We start from the raw sequence: 26,090 nt of genomic DNA, 5'->3' as shown, positions 1-26,090 counted from the left end.
AACAGAAGGTGGAAGAAGAGGATAAATAATTGCAATGGAGTTGAGTTGTCCCTGCTTTTCAGTTTCTGGAGAGGAATGACTTGAAACGTGGTATAATTGAATTGCAAATATGTATTGGAAAAGATCATATGCCCTCTGGAAATAAACAGTTGTTCTGGGTTCCAGAACTTATTGCTTAATAGAAGAGTTTCTGTACTAACTAACTAGCACACAAAGCACAAGGCACATTCTCTCCCTGCAGCTTTTGTGAATAAGTATTTTGCAAGCATTTCAAGGGCAAAGATGTCTACACACTGTGCTATGAGCTAGGCTTCCTGTAAAAACAAGGTTTTCTACAGTCAGAGCGGGTGCTCTTGGATGAGGCATCGCGGGAAGAAAATTCGTAGATATAACGTACACTGCTCAATCTGTCCTGTAAGTGAAAGCCACCCCACACCTCCCTTTAGCCTGGCAGCATCGAGCTGGGTATCAAGTTCACTGCCTAGGGCCGATGGACAGGAAGCTCCGCTTGCGCCCAAGTGGATGATGCTGTTCTGCAGGCTCGTCAGCGCCATAGTCCTCATACTCTTCGGCTGGCTGCTCGGGCTCCACAGGCACGATGAAGGGGTCGCGCTCAGGCAGGTAGGCCCCGCCCTCGGGCACGTAAGATTCTGTCCGATTCAACATTACAGTTATGGCATGATTGACAAGACACACACACACACACACACACACACACAGAGCAAACCTATATCATCACCCCAGGTGATGGCCATCAATCGTAAACTCACCATCATAAATAGATTAAGTTACAATGTTCTGACTACTTCCATTTGAACAATTTGGTGAGGATCGAAGACTGAAATAGCACTTTTTAGAAAAATTTAAAAACCTTCAAAAGATCCAACAGATAATACAATCATTGCACAAAGACCTAGGAAGTCAGAGGCTGGCCAAAGCACTGTAAACACAGAACCTAGGTAGGACTTTGGCAAATTACCCCAAATCAATAATAGTATTCTTTCATGACTTCACATTCCTCAAGGCAAATCACCCTTTGGAAAGATGAGGAGGTGAGGGGAACTGAACTCTGGCAGAGAAAAGCAACTGTCACCAGCCAATCAGTATACAGTACATGACATTTTCTGTGGCCATCTCCCATATACCGAGTCACAGCTGGTGGGATCAAGGCAACAGGAAAAAGGAAAAGGGATGATAAAACTTTGGTTTGAAAATTGCAATGACAAAACCCAAATAAGTGAACACATACAAAAAAAAAAAGAAAAGAAAAGTAAAAAGTAAAAGAAACACGTGCCCTGACTCAGACAATGAGACTTGTTGCTTACAAGCAAGATATGAGGAGATTCCATTCAGTGTTATTCCAGCATAAAGCAAGCAGCAGGCTTAGATGCAAAAGCTACTGGAGAGTTGTTAAGTTATTTTAGTGGACAATGTCACATAGAAATCAGTTACAAGCCATAATTAGTTCATTATTTACATAGACATTTTTCTTTCACCAGGTTAACTTATTTTTTCTCTCAAAATGGCATGATCTCCATTGGTTAGTAATTTTATTATGTTCCTCTTTCACAACCAAGGTGCCTCATGGCTGGGTGTTGGAACTATAATTTTTAATAATATTTTACTACATTATTACTGAATGCATCAGGCTTATATATTAATACCCCTGCTTTTGTTTCATTCAAGTTAGTATCAAAAATCTGCCCCCTCCTTTATGATGTTGACACGGTTCATTAACCATATCTGTGGTGAGATTTCCATACAGATTCATATCCTAATAAGCACGTGCGCAAACATCTCAGAAACAGGATTTTCATGTATTCAAACTGTAAGCAGCACTGGAGACTTAGAAAATGTGTTAGCCGGAACCTGAAACAGGTCAAAGATGATAGTTTTTAAAAGTTGAATTACTATGCAAATATATATATATAAACATTCATCTAAGTATGTAATGGTTAAAGTATATATGTATATATCCATATATTTCTAGTTAACATAAGTACTATTATGCAGAGTTTATTCAAATGTGCTTTATAAAAAATTAAGAATAATTTTGTAAATGGAAACTTTACAATTAAGATTCATAATTAGCTTTTGTCATACTTTACTATGCATATAAATATATAGATATATAGATATTGAGATATTCATCTACTCATGCACTTTTTGCCAGTAGCCAACCATATCAAATAGCAGTATCATTTTTCGAAAATTGCAAGATGCTTGAGGGTGCACTGATGTAAAGATAATGTTGACCACAGCATAACTTTTCATATCAACATTTATCTTCTTTCCTTGCATTCCCAAAAACCAATCTTAAGAAATGTTTTCCCTTAATAATACTCAACATCAAAATCTTATGACAAACAAAAATAATTCAGTCCCATATTAATATTTTCATACAAATATTAATTCATGGACAGTGTGAGCTATTTTCAGTTGTCTGTACCATGTTATCAAGTAGCTTTACCTACAAATTAGATTCCTCAAACAAACAAAAGAAAGAATTATATATATTACTGGCATTCTACAATTGTACTCAACTGAATTCCTATGTCCAATATTTCTTTTCAAAAATTGATAACATTATTTGAAATCCCAAAATAAATAAGGAGAGATTTATTATGTTATAATGTCATGTAGTAGGAATATTAATATAAGAGGGAAGAGAAACACTATTCATCTCCTAAAAGTAAAGTGATATTCTATGTCTTGAAAGAGAACTATAATAAACTTTAAAATATCTCTACATAAAGCACACACTAAAAATATTGATAATAAAAGACTTATTTGAATCTTCCTTCAATCCTCGGGAACTAAATTTCAGAAAGCTACTTTAATTCTGGTGAATTGGAATTCCTAGAATAGCCATGACATACCTGGATACCCTTGCCCATTGTATGGGATGCTGGCACACTGGGATGAGTCACAGTATCCTGGAGGACCTGGGGGGCCACGAATACCCAAATTTCCAGGGCGACCAGGAGGGCCAGGAGGACCTCTTGAACCTGTGGAACCTGGTGGTCCTGTTCTGGATTCTCCTTGGGGACCTAGTTGATGATTAAAACAAATGCTTTTCCCCTCTTGTTAAATACATTTCCAAAGACAGACAATAGTTAACAATTCTTTAGCATTCCAAGTGCCTTGAGACTAGATGATTAATGTATGTTAAGAAAATATTTATTTAAGCAATCACTAATAAGAACCAAAGTGTAACAGAACTTTCTTACCAGTGTGGTTCATTAAGAGTTAATGCTAGTTATTTCTATAACTACACTGAGAACTACCATAATCATGTGAATGAAAGAGAGAACTGGAAAGCCTGTCTAGAGTACAGGTAGTGGTGGGGTTGCATGGAGGGAGATTTGGGACATTGGTGGTGGGAATATTGCACTGGTGAAGGGGGTGTTCTTTACATGACTGAAACCTAATCACAATCATATTTGTCATCAAGATGTTTAAATAAAGAAAAAATATTAAAAAAAAGAGTTAATGCTAGAAACTCAACAACTCTAATGGCATGTGTGTATATGTATGTGTGTGTGTGTGCTGTTAAAGAGCAATCCCATGGAAAGCATGTACTTTACCCAAGTTATAGTCCCAACCCCTAATTTTCTTCAAGAAATAATGTTTCCTTAGTAAAAGTTGAACTAAACTAGAAATACCAATGCATTCTCTTATTGAATGCTTCTTTAGAAAAAATAAATGAAACTGAGAAAATACCTATATTCAGTCATAGTAGATTGCAAACATAGGAGGGCCTGCTCACATATTCAAACTATATAAATCAATGACTTTTGTTTTATTTTAATAATATAATATGAACTTAATTTGTCATAATGTAATGTTTTATCCCCTACAATGAGTCTCATGTACCTTGTAACAAAGAAAATTACTGTTTTAACTAGTAAACTAAATGAATAAAATAACTCTTCAACTAATTTTTATTTTTAATGACATCAATAAAGAAGCTAAATAAAAGCCAACAACATGACAGGCCTTTTAGTGAGAATACATCTCCACAGTCTACTAGCTCTAGTTTTGAAGAATATTAGAAGAAACAGAAAAATGACACCATTGAAGGTTATGAAGCCTAGAAAAACAGAGTTCTATATAAAGGGAAATAGCAATCCCTTTGTGTCATAAAAACAAACCCTCATATCACAAATCTTTAATAGAACACAAAGGTTCTCTGGACAAAGAGAACATAGAAATGAAGAGGTTATACATGTTGAACTTCTTACTAAAACATATTCCATGATGGTAGGCATGCCTGAAGCTAAATCAATAAATTGTAAGTCTCTGTATTTATTTGATGTTCTAGCTGACGTACCTGGGGGTCCAGGTGGTCCTCGGGGACCCGATGATCCACTTCCCCTGTCACCTTTCTCTCCTGGCAAACCTAATAATATACAGAAAAAGAACAACAACAAAACATAAATGGAAAAATGTTCTGGAAGCAAATATTTTTCATATTAATATTTTCAAGCTATTCACTTCTAATGAAAACAGAACTTAATATTTCACAGAAGTTCACTATTTCAGCCAAATTCTTTCTAGACATTTGTGTATTTCCAGATTCATAGCCAAAATACAAATCTGGCTACAAGATAGGGAAAATTATTTGAAGAAAATAAACATGTTTAATTTTTTTTAGAAACAATAATTAAGAACAGAAGTCTTGGAAAATACGCCTGCCCAGTGGGGCCCGACTGTGAAAAAATTGTGAGTGCTGCCTGTGTGTCTCTGTCTCCTGTCCTGTCGCGTGAAACTCTTGGGAGTGGGCCGAAAAAGAGGCTCCAGAAGAGCACGGCCGGTCCGCTTCGCTACGTGGCCGTGCACTCTTTCTAAGGAAAGAACACCATCACAACAAGAAGAAAAAAATCACATTAAGAACTGTGCTGGATCACTGAAGCCCAGCATTTCTCTCCGGACTGTCTTCTCTCCTGCGTGCTCAGGCCTAATATTTGATCCTGTGAGAGGCTTTATCCACGGAGGACTCCCATCCCTTGGAGGCAAGTCGACCCACCCAGAAAGGGTGGAGCCAGAGGAGTGTGGCTGCGAACAACACGTAAAAAAAACCCACAATACAAGTGTGACAATGGGGAAACAACGCAGGCCAGCATCAGACATAGAGAATGAAGATGACAATTCTGATGACCAGATAATGACCAACCAACTAAATAACCTCTCAGATAAGGACTTTAGACAATCAATATGGAAGATGCTCAAAGAACTCAAAGAAACCATGGATTGAGTTGAACAGAACACTAACAAGAACCAAGAACATATGAAGACAGAAATCACAAAACTCCAAACTGAAATAACATGTCAACTAACAGGCCTGAAAAACTCAGTAAACAAAGTGAATGACAAAATGGATAAGCTCTGGGACAGGGTAACAGAAGCTGAGAATAGAATTGGTGCTGTGGAAGATGAGATAAATAACCATTCCATACAGCGGGAGAGATTGGAAAAAAAAACTTAAAGCAAATGAACAGACAATGGAAAATTAGTCAAAGAATGGGAACAGATGAAAATAGAGGTCTATGATAAGATCAACAGAAAAACTTAAGAATCATTGGAGTCCCAGAGACCCAGGAAGAAAATTTCCAGGAAGAATCAATGGTCAAGAACATCATTAAAGAGAAACTTCCAGAGCTAAAGAATATATGTGATCAAATCCTGCATGCTCGAAGAGTACCAACCAAAAGAGACCCCAGAAAAATTACCCCAAGACACATGCTAGTCACAATGACGAATTCCACAGACAGAGACAGAACTCTGAAAATAGCAAGATCAAAAAGGGAAATTACATTCAAGGGAGCATCCTTGAGATTTACAGCAGACCTGTCACCAGAAACACTCAAGGCCAGAAAACAGTGGAGGGATATTGTGACAAGACTGAATGAAATGAATGTTTCACCTAGAATACTGTACCCAGCAAAACTTACTTTCCAGTTTGAAGGAACAATTCATGGTTTCACAGACAAACAACAGCTCAGAAACTTTACAGACTCAAAACCAGTCTTAAGAGAAAAACTGAAAGACCTAGTTTAAGACAAGACTAACCAAAAGACACACCAAATTTCTATATAAAGATGGCATTAAATCCCAGGACAATTCTTTTCTCAATGTCAATGGACTAAATGCACCAGTTAAGAGACACAGAGTGGCTAAATGGATCAAAAAACTCAATCCAACCTTCTGCTGCCTACAAGAACAGAACTCTTGAAAAAAATTGTTTCAATTTGTTGAAAAATATCTTAAAGGTATCTTATCTTTGGTAGCCCTTTTAGCTTAGCCTCCGAAGTATCATAATTATAGAAATATTTTTTTCTCCAAAATACTAACTTGATAAGAGCAAGTACTCAGAGTTCTAAAACATCTGAAATCAGATGACCCTATTTTTCTTCTTTTCTTTTCTTTTTATTTATTTTTCTTCTTTTCACCAATTACACTTATCTACCATGAAATTAAAGCCAAACAAAACACAGAAGGCTGGTGTCAGGTCCTGAAAAAAAGGAACTAAAAAAAAATTGGATCCAAAACTCTAGGGCTGCTTATATTCTGTTGCTGCCAGTGTTTTCCCAATCATGATGCATATGATTTTAGAACCTGACCTTAGTTTTGCTGATGCGGTTTCTCCCATGAGCAAGAAGAATCAGAAAATAGTACTCTCTGATAATATATTTTGCAGCATTACCGAATTTGAAAGGACGACTCCGTATGGCCCACAGCTATTGAGGGAGGAAGATAGGTTCATGGACAAATTAACTCTGAAGGGACAGTCCATGTACGACTAGTTAAAGTCGTTTGTCAAGTTCAATCTCACATATATTTTAGCCTTGAGATTTCCCCTATGTTGCAAGTAGAAATTCCTACCTCTTTCACCAGGGGGACCCTGCATTCCTGGGGACCCTGGGAAGCCTGGTCTACCCCCAGGCCCTGGTTCTCCTCTGGCTCCAGAGCTGCCTGGAGGTCCTGGAGGCCCTGGTGGTCCTGGCTGGTTGCGACTGGAGTGGTAATCATTTGGAATCTGATTCAGCATCTGATTGAATCTATTCATCTGACCTATAGAGTTAGAAAATAAGACTTGTTAAAAGAAACCATATCCGGGAATAAGAGGATAGAACTGCTCTTTTATTCCCTTCCAGAAAACACTAAAATTAGAATCGCGAAAATAAAATAAATACATCAGTCATCAAAACAAAGCGATCCCCACTATGAAGAACAATTGTTTCCATAAAATAGTGAATTAGCGGGCCTGATGGATAGCAGTGGGTAGGGCATTTGCCTTGCACACAGCCAATCCAGATTTGATCCCAGGCATCCCAAAAGGTCTCCAGAGTCTGCCAGAAGTAATTTCTAAGTGCAAATCCAGGAGTAACCCTGAGTACTGCCTGATGTGGCCTACAAACAAGCAATCAAATAAAAAATATATATAGTGACTTAGTATCAAATATAAGGATGCAGGCTAATTTTACCTTGTATTATTTATCTTAATGACAATCATTTAAAAATCACCATACTTAATTAATCAAATACAAAATTTAAATGTATGAAAATAAGACTTAATCAAAAATGTAATAAAAACATGTGTATTAAAAACTTTATGACTCAGACTTTGCATTTTCCTACAATTAGTTTATTAAGTTTCCACATTTTAAAAGAGAAAAAATTTACCACTTATCAGCTGTTCACAAACTTGTCGTGCAACTGCTCGCATCATGTTCTGGGATGCAATATCTCCCTTGTTAGTTAAATAAATAAGAATCATTAGCATATTTTTCTATTACTTCATACTTGGTTTTGCACACAAATAAATGAAATTTTAAGAAGTACATACTCTGTCTCCCTTTTCTCCCTTTAATCCAGATGGACCCTGAAATATAAAAATTTCTTACATTAAAAACATACAAACATAAGCATTAGGGAATTAGTGAATCTACACATTTGTATCTATGCTGCCCACAATTTGCTTGATCATAAATAGTAATCTCTCCCACAAACCTAAATTATGTTCTACACATACTGTATGATGCTTTCCACAATATAAAACTGATCTAAAACTGAAATACATGTAACATATAATTTGCATTGGTTCCTTTATATTTTCCCTTATATTGTGATGAAAAATTAATTCAGTTTGTTATTTTAATTGTGTCTAAACTTAATCCTGGTTAAATACCAGCAAGAAACAATGAACCCTTTGCCAGTTTTCGATTTCAATCTGTAACTCCATCATCTTCCACTGACTACTTGAGCATTAGTTACAAAAGGAATGAGGTATTTCCCTTATTAAATAATATAAATGATGGTTTCACATCCCAACACAGCCACAGAATAATCCTACACATATAGACCTCTCACTAATCATAAGAGGATCTTGGAAAATATTTTTCATAGTACCAGAAGTTTTGTCTTTTAGTAATGAGTTTCTAGGCTACCAACTATTATGGAAGAAGGAAACCCAAGCCAATGTAAATCTTATATACAGGCAGTATCAAAAACTAAACATATTTTATAATCTCTTAGACTTTTGACTGAACTATTCTAATATTCTATTAATTGGTCTTTCTGCTTCCCATTTTGACTTTCCAGAGTGATATTTTATAGAAAAAATACAATATGTCACCTTTTAAGCTCTATAAATTGATATCACACTTATAAAAAATAAAAATACCTTCTCCTTGGCTATATGACTCACATAATTGTCTCCACTACACTTTTTAAAATTGTCTTACCATTCTTCTCCCTTTACTTTCCTCAAATTGAGTAGCAGGTGTTTCTTATCCCTTTTATGTTCCAGACTCATTTCTCATTTGGGATTTTAGGTCAATCTTACTCCCAATGTCTGGAATTTTCTTCCCACTGATCTTCAAATGGTTGCTCCCTCAATTGATTCTTAAGTACAAAAACTATTATTCACTTAGATTTTTGACTTTTATCTCCCAGTTGAATCGCCTCATCAGAACAAGGACTTTGTAATGTTTATTTATATACTGGCTAGCACTAAGCAAAGCACTAAAACACTGAGTAGATGAATAAAAATATCTATCAAGTAATTCCTAGAAATAAATACTGTAATATATCATAAATTTTTCTTAAGTTAGCAATAAACTGGTTACAATACATAATGATAGATATTAACAGTGACTTTGATGTCAAGCTCTCTGATCAGATATTTATACAACCACCTGTTCTGTTTTTAGCAATTAAAAATAAAATAGAGTTGGGGAAATTTAGCTCTTCTTTGCCTAAACTAAGCCTTTGTTGAAGCAATATTAATTTTTAGTTTGGAGTTTTCTAAAATTGGAGAAAATTTTACTTAATAAGTTGTCACTGACATTGCTGACAACATTTTAATTTACTTCAACTCTAAGATTGTACTATTATGTATAATTTGTAAAAACTATGTTACTGCTTTTATCTAAAGATCACATTTCAAGAAATGGTAGTAGAAGCTTCTTTCCAAGTCCTAAGACTGCTCTGACACCAACTTGTAACAATTTTTATCTGACATCCTGACGTGAGGGAAAGGCAACAACTTGATCTAAGAGAGGATTGCTACCGTATCTCATCACCTAATGGTATGATGAAATTAGAAGACATGTCATCCTTTGCTCTGTGCAAAAACCAAGATCGCTCACTACAGAAGACTTACTTTGACAAACATGACTTGGCAGAACCTATCACGAGACAGATAAGAACGATCCTAGCCTAGGCCTCGGCGAAGGATTAGTACAAAAACCAAGATCTCTAATTCCAGAGGTCTGACTTTGGCAACTGCAACTGAGCAGAACTTCTGGAACCATACTGAAAGACTCTATTCTAGGCTTTGTCCTAGGATCTGAGCAAAAACCAAGACAACTAATTACAGAAGGCTGACTACAACAATAGTTATGGAACAGAACTTCTAGAATCATAACAAAGACTCTATCCTAGCCTTTGTCCTATGACCTATGCAAATACCAATATCTCTAGCTACAGAGGCCTGATGTTATCATCCACAACTGAGCAGAAAGTTTCCTGGCACCATAAAAAGACCTTGGGTGTGAAAGTGAGCATGTATAGAGCCTGGAAGAATGCTTCAAGGGTAGAGAAACCCTGTATCTCTTAGGCCAAGGGAATTTCCTTACTAATTTCCCCAATACTTTGCCTATGCAAAAAAAAAAAAAGAAGCAGCACAAATCTTGTTAAACCAGCCCTTCTTCCTTCATTTTTTTTGTTTTTTTTTCTTTTTTTCTTTTCTTATTTTATTTTTCTTTATCTTCTCTTTTCTATTTTTCTCTTCGTTTTTTATTTTAATTTTTTATTTTCTCTCATTCTCATGGTTATTATATGATGGTGTTTGTTTTTAGTATCTGAGTGCTTTTTTCGTTTTGTTTTGTAGATGCTGATTTTTTTGTTTTTGTTTTTTTTCTTCTTTTTCCCCTTTTTTCGTTTAAATTGATATTTATAACCTCTAGAAGGAACCCTCCCAGTTTTTTTTCCCCAGAATAACTACATAAATGAATCATCTTGTTCTGGCTCATGAATTGAGAGGGAAAAATAAGGAAGGGTACCAGGACCAAACAGTCATATGAACATTGAGTGGAAATAAAAAATGATCAGACTCAAACACCAAACCCAAAGTCAATGACAACAGAATTGACACCCAATCTACAACAATCTACACAGAGGAGAGCAGTTACACTAGCAGACTGGGGGGCAAAAGTGAGAGATATAGGATGCATGCTGGGAATAGGGGTGAAGGGAAGACACTAGGTATGGGAGGGTCCTGATTTATTGTCACTGTGTACCTTAAATATTACTGTTACTGTGAAAGATTAGTAATTAGTAACTTTGGTCACAATAAAAATTATTTAAAAATAATAAAATAAAATAAGTAAGTTTCTTTCCATTACCTAGCTACAGCCATCTGTTATCTAAGTAATTGCTGGTTCACACCACCTTAGGTGTTCACACCTCCCCATCTCTAAGAGGAGTCACCATATTGATGCCAAACTTAGTTTAGATACCCAATCAGCATAGCCCACTACAGCCCAGAACTCCTGGACTTAAGCAATTCTCCAGCTTCAGCCTTCCAAGTAGCTAGGACTACAGGCATGTGCCAACATGCCTGGTAGTTGTAAAATAAACCCCACAAGTTGAGAGATCATCCCACAAGCCATTATTTCTAAACCCTATGCAGGCAGGTCTGAAGAAGCAGAGTAGCAGCAAAGGATTAATAATCCAAGCTAGTCAAGAGAGTCACAGGGTTAGTGTTTTCTCCCTCATTGTGTTGTCTCCAAGATTGCCAAGCCAAAATTGACTTTTCTTTATTATCCCATAACAAAGTCCACCAGGGTGGGGCAGGGCAGAGTATCCAGGTGGCTTTTACATATCAAAGGAGCCTTATCAGAAAGAGGAAGATGGGGGAATGCTTTGTTTTGGGTTAATAGCTGGGTATCATCTTACACATACATATTTCCTACTGGAAAAAAATGATGTGCTAAGATGCATATAGAATATATCTTTAGTCCTATTATCTTCACATGACTTGCTTTATCTTATGTAAATAGCAGGCAGACCATCCACATAAAAGAATTGATTAATCCTAGGCCAGAGTAATAGCACATGGGTAAAGCATTTAGCTTGCATGCAGGCAATCTGGTTTTGATCTTCAGCATCTCTTATGATCACCCAAGTACCACCAGGAATGACCCTGTAAGTGCGAAGCGCAAAGTAATCTCTGAACACCATCAGTTGTGGTCCCCCCAAACAAAACAACAACAAAGAAAAATTGATCCTATTTTTCTGATATTAGAATATTTTTGCTTATGCTTATATAAACTTGCATATATAATTTAAATAATTAATATGAACATAAATTTCATTTAGAAAATAGCTTTTACAGATTATGTCACTACTTTGTTGAACTTACTTATCTTTAAATATCTACATTTCAGTTTTTCAGACAAAAGTGCTTAATGCTAAATAAAACTTCATATGGATTCACATTGTATATAAGAAAGAGTTTATGAAACAAGACAGCAGTGTATAATTGGCATTATAGATAGTTCTGTGTAATTGGGGAATTATAAGTTTTGAAGACACAAATTTGAAAATGCAGATCGTCTTAATTTTATCTTAACTATTCATAACCAAATACAAAATTTTAATTCTGACATATTATAATTCCAGTATACTAGAATATTCTACTATATTCAGAGAAAGAAAAAAGCCAAAGTGGAATGGCTGACTGCTATTGTGAAAGGTTTCACATCTGTAAACTGTGAATAAAGGCACCATTCTTCATTATAATGTATTTTTATATATTAAACAACATACCATTCCTAAATAAAGAGAAACATTTTGCTGACCTAGCTTCAAATGTTTATATAGTACAAAATACATGTCTTGGCACATATTCCCATTCACCTCTTAAAGACACCTTATAACCACAATTTTCATTCCAGAATATTATAACTCAGAGGAAAAAAACTTTACTTTTACCAGAGAGTTTACTTTTACCAAATCCATCAGGTTAGCAGAGTTTTAACAAATGCTTCAAGCATATTACAGTAGAAATAACATAAATAAGCCAGAACTTTACTGTCTCCTCATTATTTCTAGCCTTAGAGAAATGGCTTCAGACATGCAAGCTGCCCAACTTACTGGTCTGCCATGGTCTCCAGGTTTTCCTGGCTTCCCACTTGCTCCAGTGATTCCTGGAGATCCTGGGGTTCCCTACAACACACAAACCCAAAAAAAAATAAACGTTAAGATAAAAGCAAAATCTGATCTAAAGCAAGCAAAGAAAGTATGTCCTGTCTAAAAGCTTTCCAAGTAATAAATGCCTTTGAATTCAAATTGCATAAATCATATATTTGTAAAATTGTACAATAGGAATTGGTCAATAAAGCCATAAAGTCCCACCACTTAGTGCAGGGATAGAAAGATAGTCAGGTCTTACTGAGATTTTTTATGCTTTAAATTTAACAATTAAGTGAAGTTAAAATAGCTTGATTGCTCTAAATAAAATCTTTTTTTTTTTTTTAGTCCATTTTGACTTGGAAAGTCAAATTGTTCCTCAGTAGTTTACCTCTCAGCATAGATGGAATGTATCCCAAAGACCAGGATTACTTAACTATCCTCTAGCAAATAGGGGCAGGGGATACGGAACTAAAATGAAAATGACTTTATTCTTACCGGTGGCCCAGGTGGACCCCGTGGACCCATTGCACCATCTTTTCCAATAAAGCCCTATTATAAAAACAAAATTAGTTACAAATTAGTAGCAAAGTGAAAATAAAAGATATTATGCTGATTGCTCAGTGTGAGGGTGAAGGTTCTACCCTAGTTTATTGTTTTTAGACCATCCTTTAAATAAAGACAAAGATCCAAAATCATATCCTCTAATTTAATTATTTTCTTAATTTCTGTATTAACTCTATATTATTAATTAATATATTTTTAAATAAAACCATCTTAAAAGTCAGACTATCCTACTGAAGAAGGAATATATATCATGAAGATACTAGAGCTTTTGCAAAAATGTACAGACTAGATGAATACTTACCTTTATACAGGAAAACCAGTGTCCACAAACCTGCCTCAGAAGGATCAAAGTGGGTTAAGAAAAGCAGGTTGTGTCTTAAAATATGAAAAGGCCAACCACCTAAACATGATCCCTTTCCTTTCCCCTAAAAAAGGACCAGACAAGAGGGCAGGACTGCTGATGTGTTTTCTCCTGATCTCCTTTTTACCCCACCATCAGTCACTTCCTCAAAACAAAACAAAACAAAGAGAGGAACTTCTCAGTCCTCATAATAAGCAATTAATTTTTTTAGTGGCCTATCTCTAAAAATTTCAGGAAGGAGAGCCATCACAGAAAAGACAAATCAGCATGGGTGCCCAGTTGACCCAGAGAGATCCATCCTAGAAGCAAAGCACATCTGAAAAGTGCCAACCCCCTTTTGATGCCAAGGTTCTGAGTTGTGGTTATTTCCTTGCTCTACAGAGAGCCAAGTGACCTCTGCCTGAAATGAGTCATCCTGCTATCCAGTAAATATTCATTCCCCCACACCAGAGCTCTGAAATTCATCTCGGGATTTCTGAATCAGGTCATTTATTATGCTTGTTTCATTCCTCTGTCAAAGAAGATTTTTGTCTCATATTCTGTAGAGAATAAGAATAATTTCCTCCATATTTTTAGACCCTAGCAAGAATCAAGATCATTTGGATCACTGCCAACATTCAGTCTCCATGCTTCCACTGATTTTACAATAGTATGAAGTTTATTCTTAAAAATTATTACTTGAAATTATAAGTTTATTCTTAAAAATTATAGTTGAAAATATTCTTCAACCACCCCAACTTTTCCTCCCAAGTTATAAAAATTTCACTGTTTCAAAGATCTATGCCTATTAGCCAACAAAAGACACCAAATTAATTTGCTATAACATATTCATTACTTGTGAGAATAATTAAAAAACAAAAATGTTCTGGCAATCTTATTTATAATTTGAATTGTAATTTCTCCTATCTAAATCTTATGCTGACATATAGGGCATCATTTTCATTAAATCATTTATTTTTAATAATATATTTTTTAAGCACCATGATTACAAACATGTTTGTAGTTGGGTTTTATTTATAATAAAATAACACCACCCTTCACCAGTGCAACCTTCCCACCACCAATGCCTCCCATCTCCCTCCTCCCTCACCCATTTCATCATTTTAATTTTAAAAAAATTTTATGCTTTCTGGGAATCACTATGTTTTTACCATATTTAGAGTCCTTACATACTGACCTCACTAATTTTTTGTCTTTTTGTTTCTGGCTTTTTTCATGTAATATAATGACCTCTACATTCTATCATGTTCTTAAGGACAGTATTATTCCATTATGTTTAATACATTATGTTAGTCATATATAATATGTACCTTTTCTGGATTCATTTAAGCACCAATAGACACAAGGTGATAAATTACAGGGTTTTGTTTTTTTTCATAAATACACAAGTACTTGTTTAAATGGTTCTTTGGTGACCTTCTAACAATACTCAAAAATACCTCAACTTAAAAACCACCTATTCTCAATTAATTCTGCCTATTCTTACCAAAAAAATTTTAATAACAAGGCTTGGTAATATCACTGTAGTCCCTTTACTACTTCTAAGATGTTTTTCTTCTCCACCAAGGAGTGTAAGTACCTTTAGTATTTTCATTTTAAATTCCTGTACCCAAATACTATTAAACTTTACAAGACTGTCTATATCCCATCAGTTTTATGTGATACTTGTGAAGGAAGCAAACTAAGCAGAAGTTAAGTTTACAGAGCCATAAAAGAAAGAAGGAAACAAATTCCTGAAAAAATGTTCTTGCCTTCAACTTGGGAGAACTGGGTGACCTAACCCTCCAGTAAAATTGGGATTAGAGTTGAAACGAAAAGCACAGTCCAGCTAACTTCCTTGTTTCTTAGAGAATTCAGCGATGACCTATTTAGTGGGAAGCATGTTATTGAGTTTGTAGTTAGTGTCTATTTAATCATCAAAACCTAGAAGTATTTAAATCCTGATGGTATAGAAAAGAAACTGGGTTCCTAAGTGCGATAAAGTAAAGATTACTATCTAGGTTAAATAACAAGTTTCATGTAATCATACAAAGATTTCAATGTGAATATTCAAAAAACTTGTTAGGATTCTTAAATTTCTTTCAAAGTGGCTAAATTTATTTCTTCTTAAAATGTTTTTTAAACTGTTACCCAAAATTTTAATTTTAAGGACTGTCCTAAAATCTCACCATTTTGTTTTTATAGACCTTGAAAACGATTTGTTTGGAGGCTGTTCACTGATAGTTTTTCAAACTTCCACAAGATACACACATCTTGTCTTTCTAGCCATGCGAACAGAATTGTGGGGTCTTCATAATTAATATGCAACAATGTCCTACAATTTCCAACATCATTATAATCTACCCAAGAAAACTTACTCTATCTCCTGGAGGTCCAGTTGGTCCTGGTGGACCTGGTAATCCTGGGGTTCCCTAAACAAAGGGAAATAATAAAAGGTGAAACACTTCAGTATATTTCCTGTGTGGGAAAAGATACTTGTTGTGCAAACTCATGATATTTAGGTTGAGAAAATTGTGAAAAGGAACACCTGAACAAAGTACGGTGCCAACCAAACAATAAAGTCCAGTCAAGGAGCAAATATTTGAACAGCACAAAACTGAAAACTAAGACAAGAAAAGGAAACAAAACTAATGTCATAATCAACCTTCAGATTTGCTGCTTAATTTTAAATCACCTTATTTACTTATTTATTTACTTATTTATTTTGGAGCCACACATGGAGATACTCAGGAGTTTTTCCTGGCTGTGCACTCCTGGCAGTTGTTGGAGGACCATATGGGATGCCAGAGATCAAACCAGGTTGGACTGGCTGCAAAGCAGGTGCTCTACCCACTGTACTACATCTTTGGCCCCCTGTATTGTCTTTTGAAGTACTACAAAGGCAATTTTTCAAGCAACACTTGATGACTTGAGGTCAAGTTCAGAAACAACTCACTGTTCGGCCTGGAAGTCCTGGCTCTCCAGCATCACCTTTCATTCCTTGGCGACCCTAGAGTAAGCAAGGGAAAGCAGGCTCAGGCATTTTACAGAGATTAAGTGCAGAGGGAAGACATAAGTCATTGTGAAATTTCTGTCACTTCATAAATCCAATGTAAGCATATTTTTGAAATAGGAATAAATCTATTTCCATTGATGCTCACATTTAAAATAGAAACATTAAAATTTCCACTTATAATACCATCATTTTATATAATTATGGAATATCTACTTTTTAAATTACATTATTTAAGGCATTTAGATAGAATAAATAAGATCTAAAGTAGAAAAGTTATTTTATTAACATGTTGGTCTTAATTTTTAGATGTAATTTTGAACTTTATAGCTTGAAGATACTTGTTACAGAAACAATGCTGAATTAACTAAAAATAATTAAAAAATGTTGTTATACTCGATCACCAAGCTCACTTAGTACAGAAAGTTTTTGTGCTTACCTGTTCTCCAGGAATAGAAAGTCCATTGGGACCCTGGGGGCCTGGAGGACCTTGAGGACCTGGGGGACCTGTATCTCCACGTGGTCCAGGGGGGCCCTAGGTACACCAGAGAAAAATAACCACAAAGTTACATCCTGTTCTTCCATGATAACATCCACTCAGAGACATTTTCATGATATACAAACCATATAATTATTGTAAGCATCTTAGAAATCTACACCCACAAAAAATATAATTATCTCCATTCCTCTCTTCCATTTAAGAGAGCTATTGGAAAATTCAAAAAAGAACTTACTAGAAAAAATATATTTTCTTTCTTAAAAAAAAACTGTAATACACTGGAACCAGACCAATAGCACAGCAATAGGGCATTTGCCTCACATGTGGACGACCCGGGATGGACCGAGGTTCAATCTCCATGCATCTCATATGGTCCTCCAAGCCTATCAGAAACAATTTCTGACTGCAGAACCAGGAGTAACTCCTGAGTGCAGCCAAGTGTGCCCCCCAAAAAAGGTGAAATACACTTTTAAGAATTAGATTTTAAAGTTAAAATCTCCTTGGACATGATTTATCTTAAGCTAATTCTTACATATCTTAAACTCTGACTTATTTCTGTGACCAATGCTATATAAATTAAGCAAAGGAATAATAGATATTCCTTGAGTATTTTATGCTATACCTTCTTTGCTAGGTGTCTGGCTGGAAAAAAATCACATGCACTTTGGTTAGCATTTCAATCTCACCCTTTTATCATGGGACTAGCTTATCATTAGAGATATTATGACAAAAATTATATATCATCTCAATAGAATGTAATATTCTACTATAAAACTCAAGTTGTCTTATGAAAGTCAATGTGGAACCAATAGAAAATATTGCTGAAGCCTAAGGGAACATTACACAGCCAGTAACTCAGGTCTTCTCTGATGTTTGTGAATGAAAACTAAAAGCTTGTTCCCAATCCTCTCTATGTCTCCAGAGGGCTAGCTCCCCCAATGAGTTTCTCCCAGATAGAAGGTCTGATCCACCTTCATACATCTCCATATTCCAGAAGAGTCCTTAGGTTTGTCTAATTTCCTCTGTGCAATTCCTACAGCAGTAAGACACTTAGTTTGTGTCTCTTTGGGTAGTCTAGCCCACCACTTTGATTTCTAAAATAAGACAGAGATAATCATATTGCTTCACACTAATTTACTTAAAGTCACATACCCTGTTAGTGTAAATCTGAACAATCATACTTCAATTAGGTGAAAATTTAGGTGCATTCTAAACCATACTTACAACTGCCCCATTGATGCCTCTTTCACCTCTGGGACCTTTAGCACCTGGTCCTCCCTAAAATACACAGTAAAAACACATGTGAACATGGGAAAGAAAAAAGAAATTAATATATAAAAATTGCTTAATGAAGCAGTATATTCCCAGGGAATAGTTCTATGGTTATATAAATATCATATCATCCAGATACCCAAATAAAAAACTTTCAAATATCCATTTAAATGCTTCATTAAATATTTTCAAATTCCCTTATTAGCTAATTTAGAAGTTATTTTAAATTTGTGGTTAATGGGAAAAGGAAGTATTACTTAAAAATCATGAGTCTGTTTTGGAATTATGTCTATGCATTCTTCAGAGAAAATAATAAACAAAAAGATTATCTTAAATACCACAGCCTCAAAATATGTACTCAAATAATGAAAATTCATAAGTCACAGATAAAGGAGTAAATAAATAGTATAGAGGCATCCAATAAAAGTTTATCATAGCTATAATGAATATTTTCTACTTTTCAAAAACATTGAAATCCTTTCCAGGATATAAAACTGTCTACAAATATAACTAAATTAAGTCAATATTAATAAAAATTATTATAATCCCATTGATATTGCATTATGTTTATAAGTAGTTAAGTTACCCAAAACCATGTATAAATATTTGTAGTAACATTTGGTATACTCGGGATCTCTGAAGTATTTATATTTTAATCAAGAGATTTGACCTTGAAGTAATGAGCTATTTTACTACATCTTCACTGTTTACTTTTCCTTGGTCTGCCTCACATGTATGAAAATACCTGATCATAATCTTCTTACTTAAGTTATTCTGAATAACATATAGTTTCTGATATCATTACATATGTAAATTATTCCCTTCATATATCTTTTCATGATACTACTTGATATATATGACTCCTATAGTCTAGAAGATTCTAAACAAGTTATCTAAGGCCAACATTTCAACCATGACTCCATAACTTACAACCAATAAGCTTTCAGGAACTGTATGGAAAGTTCAAAGTTATGTGATTATAAAAGAAAACCTAAATTTATATCTTTAAAAAAATGTTTGAACAAGACCATATCATTTATTCCTGTGTGACTAGAGAAATTTGTTCAAAATTTACTTCTTGATGTATTCAACCCTGACTTTTAAATAAATTACAAAAAAAGACATATGCGATTTGATTACTCCAGATGGCTGGACACACAGTATATACTGAATACTTGCAAAATAATGATCATTCCAAAGAATTTTACTTTCCCCAAGCCACCCCAAAAATGGAGGGATGATTTCAGTTTCCTTACCGCAGGCCCTGGTGGTCCTGGAGGTCCAATGCTATCCTGTGTGCATGTGCAAGCATTTGGTAGGGCAGGGCATTTTACTTCATCTCTCTGAAAATTTTGGAAAGAAGATTTATTTATGACTTTGGAGGAAAAATGGCTTTCTAGGCCCATCCCCCCTTTTTAATATACACAAGAATATGTTTACCAACTGGACGATATCATTTCTAATTATTATTATTATAAACAATTCTATAATAAATCTCATTTTGTCCCTTTTTACCTTTATTTTGTACTTTAAACATAAAATAAATGACAAATATTTATAAAAACAAGAATGATATGGAGCAGTGGAATAGTTATATATCCAAAACACAGATTCAAAAACACCATAATCATAAAAACTAAACTTCAATTAATGAACTTTGAAATGTGCCTGTCAAGGTGACAGATTGGGGTGGTGTGCTTAGGGAGGGAGGAAAGGAACAAAGAAATGGTGGAGAAAAGTTGACACTGGTGATGGGATTGGTATTGGAATGCTGTATACGTAAGACTCATCACAACTCTTTATTAAATAAATAAAAACCACAAGGGCCACAAGTAAATAAATCCATTGTTTGAGAAATGGTGACTATCTTAAATTTTGGTTCCCCCCTTTTTTCAGAATTCAATCTAAATTCCTTTTCATGGCCTATAAAGACTTACATGTCCTATAAACCAGAACCCACAGACTTATACATCACTATTGAATCACTATACTACCATTCTCCAGCCCCAGCCCCAAAGTGACTGACTCAAATATTAAAGGCATATTGTGACCTTGGAGACTTTGCATTTCCTGACCTTCTGTCTAGAAATCTCTATCTCCTTTATCCCCATTGTTTGCTCCAGAATTTTATTCAGATCTCAACTTAAATCACATCATATCACTTTGGTTAATAGGTCCCACCTGGCTCTCTATCTACCCTTTACATAGATTGGTTTTTCTTCCCCAATTTTTTCACACTGCAATATTGCTAATATTAGATCCAGACAGATAATACATCAAGTACGGAGCTTGCTGAGCACATGGCTTTCCCAGTACCATACTTTGCATCCCATATGGTTGCCCACCCACCAGGAGTGATTCCTGATTGCAGAGCCAGGAGTAACCCCTGAGTATTAGCAGATGTGACCCCCCCAAATATATTATAAATACTATGTTCATTCTTTCCTCTTGTCAGCACTGAAATATTAACTTTTCGCTGCTATAAACTTATTTTAGATTGATTTTACTTATTATAGGTACTGATAAATATTTGAGTATAAAATTCACAAACAGTCTACAAATGTGTACAGTTAATTGTTCACAAAAAGCTCGAAAGGCTTCATCAACATTTCATTATTATAACTATTGGAAATAACCCAGGTATTCTGAAGGGGAAGTCAATCATCAAGAGGCTATTTAAGACTGATTGTTCTGAAAATTCCTGGTATCTTACAAGCAATCAGTGTTCTGCAAAGAAGTGGGTCTTACAAAGGGCTCATAATAAGTGGATCTATTAAGCATGCTGATTCTATTAGACCTTGCTGTTAGAATTTTCAGAAGTAGTCTCATGCATTCCGGGTTTTGAAGGAGGGAGATCACTGACCTGAGTTTATGAAGACTTATGAGCACTTACATAAAGTATGTCCCTGCCCTCCATCCTGGAGGTGCAGTTGCTGAGTGCTACTTCCTCTCCCCACCAGCTGCATCACAAAGGCTTATTTCTTGGGGTCCATTACAGGATTTAATCCATTTTTATACTTACCCTCGAGGGAATATCACAGCATCTGTCTCTACTTGTCCACACTGGGCTGCAGATTATATCAAAATTCTGGATTTGAAACTGCAAAAAACCAACAGCAACCTCATGATGCATGAAAAAAACATCTTACATTGCTGTTTCCAGCATGCTAACCCTTGCCAACTTCTCACAGACTCTCTCACATGGCAAGCACTTGAAAAAATGTGGTCCTTATAAAATAATGTAAAAATTATGTCAAAGAGAAAGAAAGAGTAAGGCAAAATGCTTATGTAAAATTTCTACTTTTGGCCCGCCTCCCTAGCTAAAATTAAATATTTTGTTAGCTATTTTCTTGTTCATTATAACATAAATATATTTAATTTTTTAATTTTTAAAATTTCCTTTGATATTTAAATCAAATTTTAAGAATATACCTTTAGAAAATAATCATTAAAAAAATTCCCTCATTTTTTCCTAGAATTGCTGCTATTTTTATAAAATTTTACCTGTGGGGTAACATGATATTCCTCAGTGTATATACTTTAATAATATATACTTTCTTTCTGCCTTTTTAAATTTTAGTTCTTTGGAAAAAAAGGAAGGAAAAAAAGAAGATTTTTACATATAGCCCTTCTTTTTAATATCTTCTAGAAGTGTTCTCTTTTAATATCAATCTCAATCTTCAACTGATAGTCTTAAATTTAAACATAATTAAATTTAACTTGCTCTAATTATTTCTACATTATGGAGCTAAATTTATTTTAGAAATTCAGAGAAAATTCTTTCCTTGGAATAAAAGTTAAACCACCCAGTTATATTTAATTTTTTGAATAAAAATGAATTTATAGTCTCATGCTAAATCCTAGTTCAGCAATCATGAACAACCTCTGACAAAGCATTTTTAAGTATGCATGCAACTGACCCTGGTTGATTCCCAGTATCACATATGATCCCCTGAACCTGCCAGGAGTAATTTCTGAGTGCAGAGCCAGGAGTAGAAACCCCTAAGCACTGCCAGTTATGACCTCTCCCCCCATAAAAAATTAATCAAAAGAAATATTCTAATATTTTGGTTTTTGATTACATCTACAAATTAGAATCTATAAATCAATTTAAGAGAAATTATTTAGAATATTGATGCAGTATTGATCATGGAAAAGTTCATTTTTAAATGTAACTAAAGTTTTATATGATTTCTTCAAAATCTTAATCATTTTATTACATTTATTCATAAAAACTTCAGGTTTTAATGCTATTAATAGTACATAGTATTCCTTATAAAATTGTCATTTCTTTTATTTTTTCTTTTTTGTTTTTGGGCCACACCCAGTGATGCTCAGGGGTCCTGGCTATGAGCACAGAAATCGCTCTTGGCTTGGGGGGCCAGATGGGACACTGGGGATCCTATTGCTGTCAGTCCTAGGTTAGCATTTGCAGGGATTTTTTGTTTTGTTTTGTTTTGTTTTTGGATCACACCCAGCAGTATTCAGGGGTTACTCCTGGCTTTATACTCAGAAATTGCTCCTGGCAGGCTTGGGGAACCACATAAGATGCCGGGATTCGAACCACCGTCCTTCTGCATGCAAGGCAAATGCCTTACCTCCATGCTATCTCTCTGGCCCATTTTTTAAAATTATTTGTTGATGGTATTTTAAATTGAAGTTTTAGGGACCAGAGATGCAACTCAACATTAGAGCACTTGACTTGTATGTGTGAGACTCCCCATATATTATACATGAAAAAAATGAATGTATAATTATGGGTATATATATAGATAGATATGTACATTACATAATAGGGTGGGGCTTATTCTCAGGGACTATATGGATACAGAGAAATCAATTGGATTGGCTGCAGGCAAAGCAAAGGCCCTATCCACTGACACTATCCAATTTTAAGAAAATAAAAGCCAAAGCTATTTACCTTGCTTTTATAATGAGATTCTTCTGCTTTAACTTTGTTTGATTTCAGTTGAATTAACCCAGTACAGTGAAAACTTAAGATTTAACATTTTATACTAGTGAGCATTGTCAAAGGCTTTATAGGCTTCTCTCTAATATTTGAGTCAGCAAAACAAAGGAAAAATGTCAAATTGGCAGGCCCTGTACAAAATTCTTTCTTCTGAGACACCAATGACACCAGACTTAGATAACAGTCACAGCCACTGTACACACTGGCTTAATTCCCTAATGGCACAAACTTGAACTAACAACTGCAATTTCTTAATAACAAAAAGAGTGAATTATTTTAAATTTCACTGATATTCTGGCCGCTGCTGATGTTTTATTCTCCAACTTGATTCCCTTTCATAATAATTACATGTTCTGTGATGGCATGGCATCTTGTTTTTGTTTTGAGCAGTGAAGCATTTTCTTGTTCTCTCAGTAGTATGCTTTCTCAATGTAATTTTTCCAATGTTCCAATATGACAAAATATTTGACATTTTAATAATTGAAAAGAAACAGATTTTACTCTACTGTTTTTACTATCATTTCAATGTTAATACAAGATACCAACAATTTAAAATGTATTTCTTACTGTGGCTGATCTCCTCTCCCCTTTAAGCAGTTTTCCAAGAATTTCATAACCATCAGTGGTGATATTTCCAGCTTCCTTTATGTCTTTTTCTATGTTTTCAGAGCAGTCGATGTAAATTTTGACACTTTTTGAGGTCACTACAATATGAACCTAGAAAATTTGTTTCCATTATAAATTTTCTGCTGAAAGAAACTGTTTAATTATTGAATATTTCAGATCATAGACTTTTTTAAAATGGCATGTAAAAATGAATATCCAGCTCAAGAGTCTTAAACAAGAACCAGGTTGAAATATCAGTGTCATTTCTTAACATAAATTATATTAGCCACCTAACAACTCTGGTTGTCCTATTTCCTTTATTTAAATTCACATTCATGTTTTCTCATTTCCTACTTAAATACTCTTACCAAGGTGACCAAGATAATTTAGAAGAAAATTTTTATACAAACTGCAAATATTTCTGCAAAAATTAGAACTACTCAAGTAGGAGTTCACAAAACAATTATATATCATTGTGCACCATAGAAAGGTGCTTCAAAGATCCTATTCCAATTTAAAGAAATCAGTTTAATTTTCATTTGTTTTCCCTAATCTTAGATGAAAATAGCATGTACATCAACACATAAAGAAAACAAGTTTTAATATTGTTTTCTCATGGACATAATTCCAACACCACATCCATTATTGGTATTACAGTGTTGGAATTCTGTCCTGGAGAAACCATTATTAATAATATTAAAGACAATTTTGTTATTAAATACTTTATTGAAACACTGTGGATACAAGATTGTTCATAAGTTTTGCTTTTTTTCAGATACAGTTATTCATAATTTAATTTTAATCATGCAATGTACAGCACCCTTCATCAGTGCACATTTCCCGCCAGCTATGTCCCCAGATTCTCTTCCACACTCTCCCCTGCTGACCTGTGGGGCAAACAGTTAACTTTCTTTTATCTATCTCATTCTCACCCCTCTCTTTTAAACACTGTGGTCTCTAATATTGTTACTTGAGAGGTATCATACCGATCACTTTATCTTCTTTCAGTTCCCAATTTTTGTTCATCATTTCCAAATGATTGTTCAACTGTCATGGTGGTCGCTTTTCTGCCCTCACTGCATTCTCTCACTAATTGTGGGAAGCTTCATACCATGTATTGGCCTTCTTGACTCTTAATTCTATTGTCTTTGATATTACTACCATGCTATATTTAAAAAATTAGAAATTTTATATAGAGATTGAATTCTAGAAAACTTTAATTTGGGTTCATTATATTTTATAAGTAAAGAAGCAAATCTTGATTTATTTGGGTCTAACATTAAGACAAATATAATATTAAGAAACAGTCAATAAATATTTGTACTTTAACAATATAACATATAGGTCTAGGTATTCTTTGAGTTTATAATTAGGAAATAAATTCTATTAACATTAGGTAAATTGTCAGTGCTAATAAATGAACAAAGTTGAATTATGCAGAATGCACCATATTGTAGAAACTTTCATTTACTTAGCACTTTACTGTGAACTTTTCTGTCATTTAGTTTCAATTTTAATTTTTATAAATTGTGTTTTAATTCATAAAATTATTATTTTATAGAACACAATAAGGTGTCAATATTTATTATAGAAATATTACCATTACTTCTAGATTAAGCTTTATTGCTTATTGATTCTATTTCCCCGAGCATTTCCAGCAGTAATATCTGAATGTAGAGCTAGAAGGAACCCTTAAATATTGCCAGATGTGACAAAAAGAAAATAAGAAAAAAAGGAAGGAAAAGGAAGGAAAAGGAAGGAAGGAAGGAAGGAAGGAAGGAAGGAAGGAAGGAAGGAAGGAAGGAAGGAAGGAAGGAAGGAAGGAAGGAAGGAAGGAAGGAAGGAAGGAAGGAAGGAAGGAAGGAAGGAAAACGAAAAGAAAAAAGAAATTAATTGTTGGCCTTGAATTATTAAATTACCAAGTAGTTCTTGGAAGTGGTAGGATGGAAAGTTGGAGAGCACCTACTTTGTACATCAATGCTATATACTTTAATATAATTATAACCATATTAGCTAAACTATAATGATATAAATTATTTTAAAAGGCTTAAAAATCAGTAAAGATGATTCTTTAAATTATTATTCTCTAAATAAAAATAACTTAAGAAATTTATTTCCCAAATAA

General features: G+C 34.5%; 1 protein-coding gene across 1 annotated transcript in view; it reads right to left on the bottom strand.

The window, feature by feature from the left end:
* Positions 1-55: 55 nt before the first annotated feature.
* Positions 56-26,090, bottom strand: part of COL12A1 (collagen type XII alpha 1 chain) — a 164,935-nt gene continuing 138,900 nt past the window's right edge. The window contains exons 51-65 of the mRNA XM_049776732.1: positions 23,927-24,076; positions 21,413-21,490; positions 19,647-19,733; positions 18,343-18,396; positions 17,059-17,154; positions 16,563-16,616; positions 15,985-16,038; positions 13,198-13,251; positions 12,664-12,735; positions 7,850-7,885; positions 7,687-7,753; positions 6,886-7,074; positions 4,334-4,402; positions 2,880-3,050; positions 56-650 (exon numbers count right to left, since the gene is read on the bottom strand). Of these exons, the coding sequence (XP_049632689.1) occupies positions 475-650; positions 2,880-3,050; positions 4,334-4,402; positions 6,886-7,074; positions 7,687-7,753; positions 7,850-7,885; positions 12,664-12,735; positions 13,198-13,251; positions 15,985-16,038; positions 16,563-16,616; positions 17,059-17,154; positions 18,343-18,396; positions 19,647-19,733; positions 21,413-21,490; positions 23,927-24,076 (1,407 nt within the window). The 3' untranslated portion in view covers positions 56-474. The remainder of the gene's footprint in view (positions 651-2,879; positions 3,051-4,333; positions 4,403-6,885; positions 7,075-7,686; positions 7,754-7,849; positions 7,886-12,663; positions 12,736-13,197; positions 13,252-15,984; positions 16,039-16,562; positions 16,617-17,058; positions 17,155-18,342; positions 18,397-19,646; positions 19,734-21,412; positions 21,491-23,926; positions 24,077-26,090) is intronic.

The sequence above is a fragment of the Suncus etruscus genome, chromosome 7, assembly GCF_024139225.1.
Source record: "Suncus etruscus isolate mSunEtr1 chromosome 7, mSunEtr1.pri.cur, whole genome shotgun sequence".
Classification (NCBI taxonomy): domain Eukaryota; kingdom Metazoa; phylum Chordata; class Mammalia; order Eulipotyphla; family Soricidae; genus Suncus; species Suncus etruscus.
Note: the sequence above shows the minus strand (reverse complement) of the source record. Positions and strands in the feature narration are given on the sequence as shown.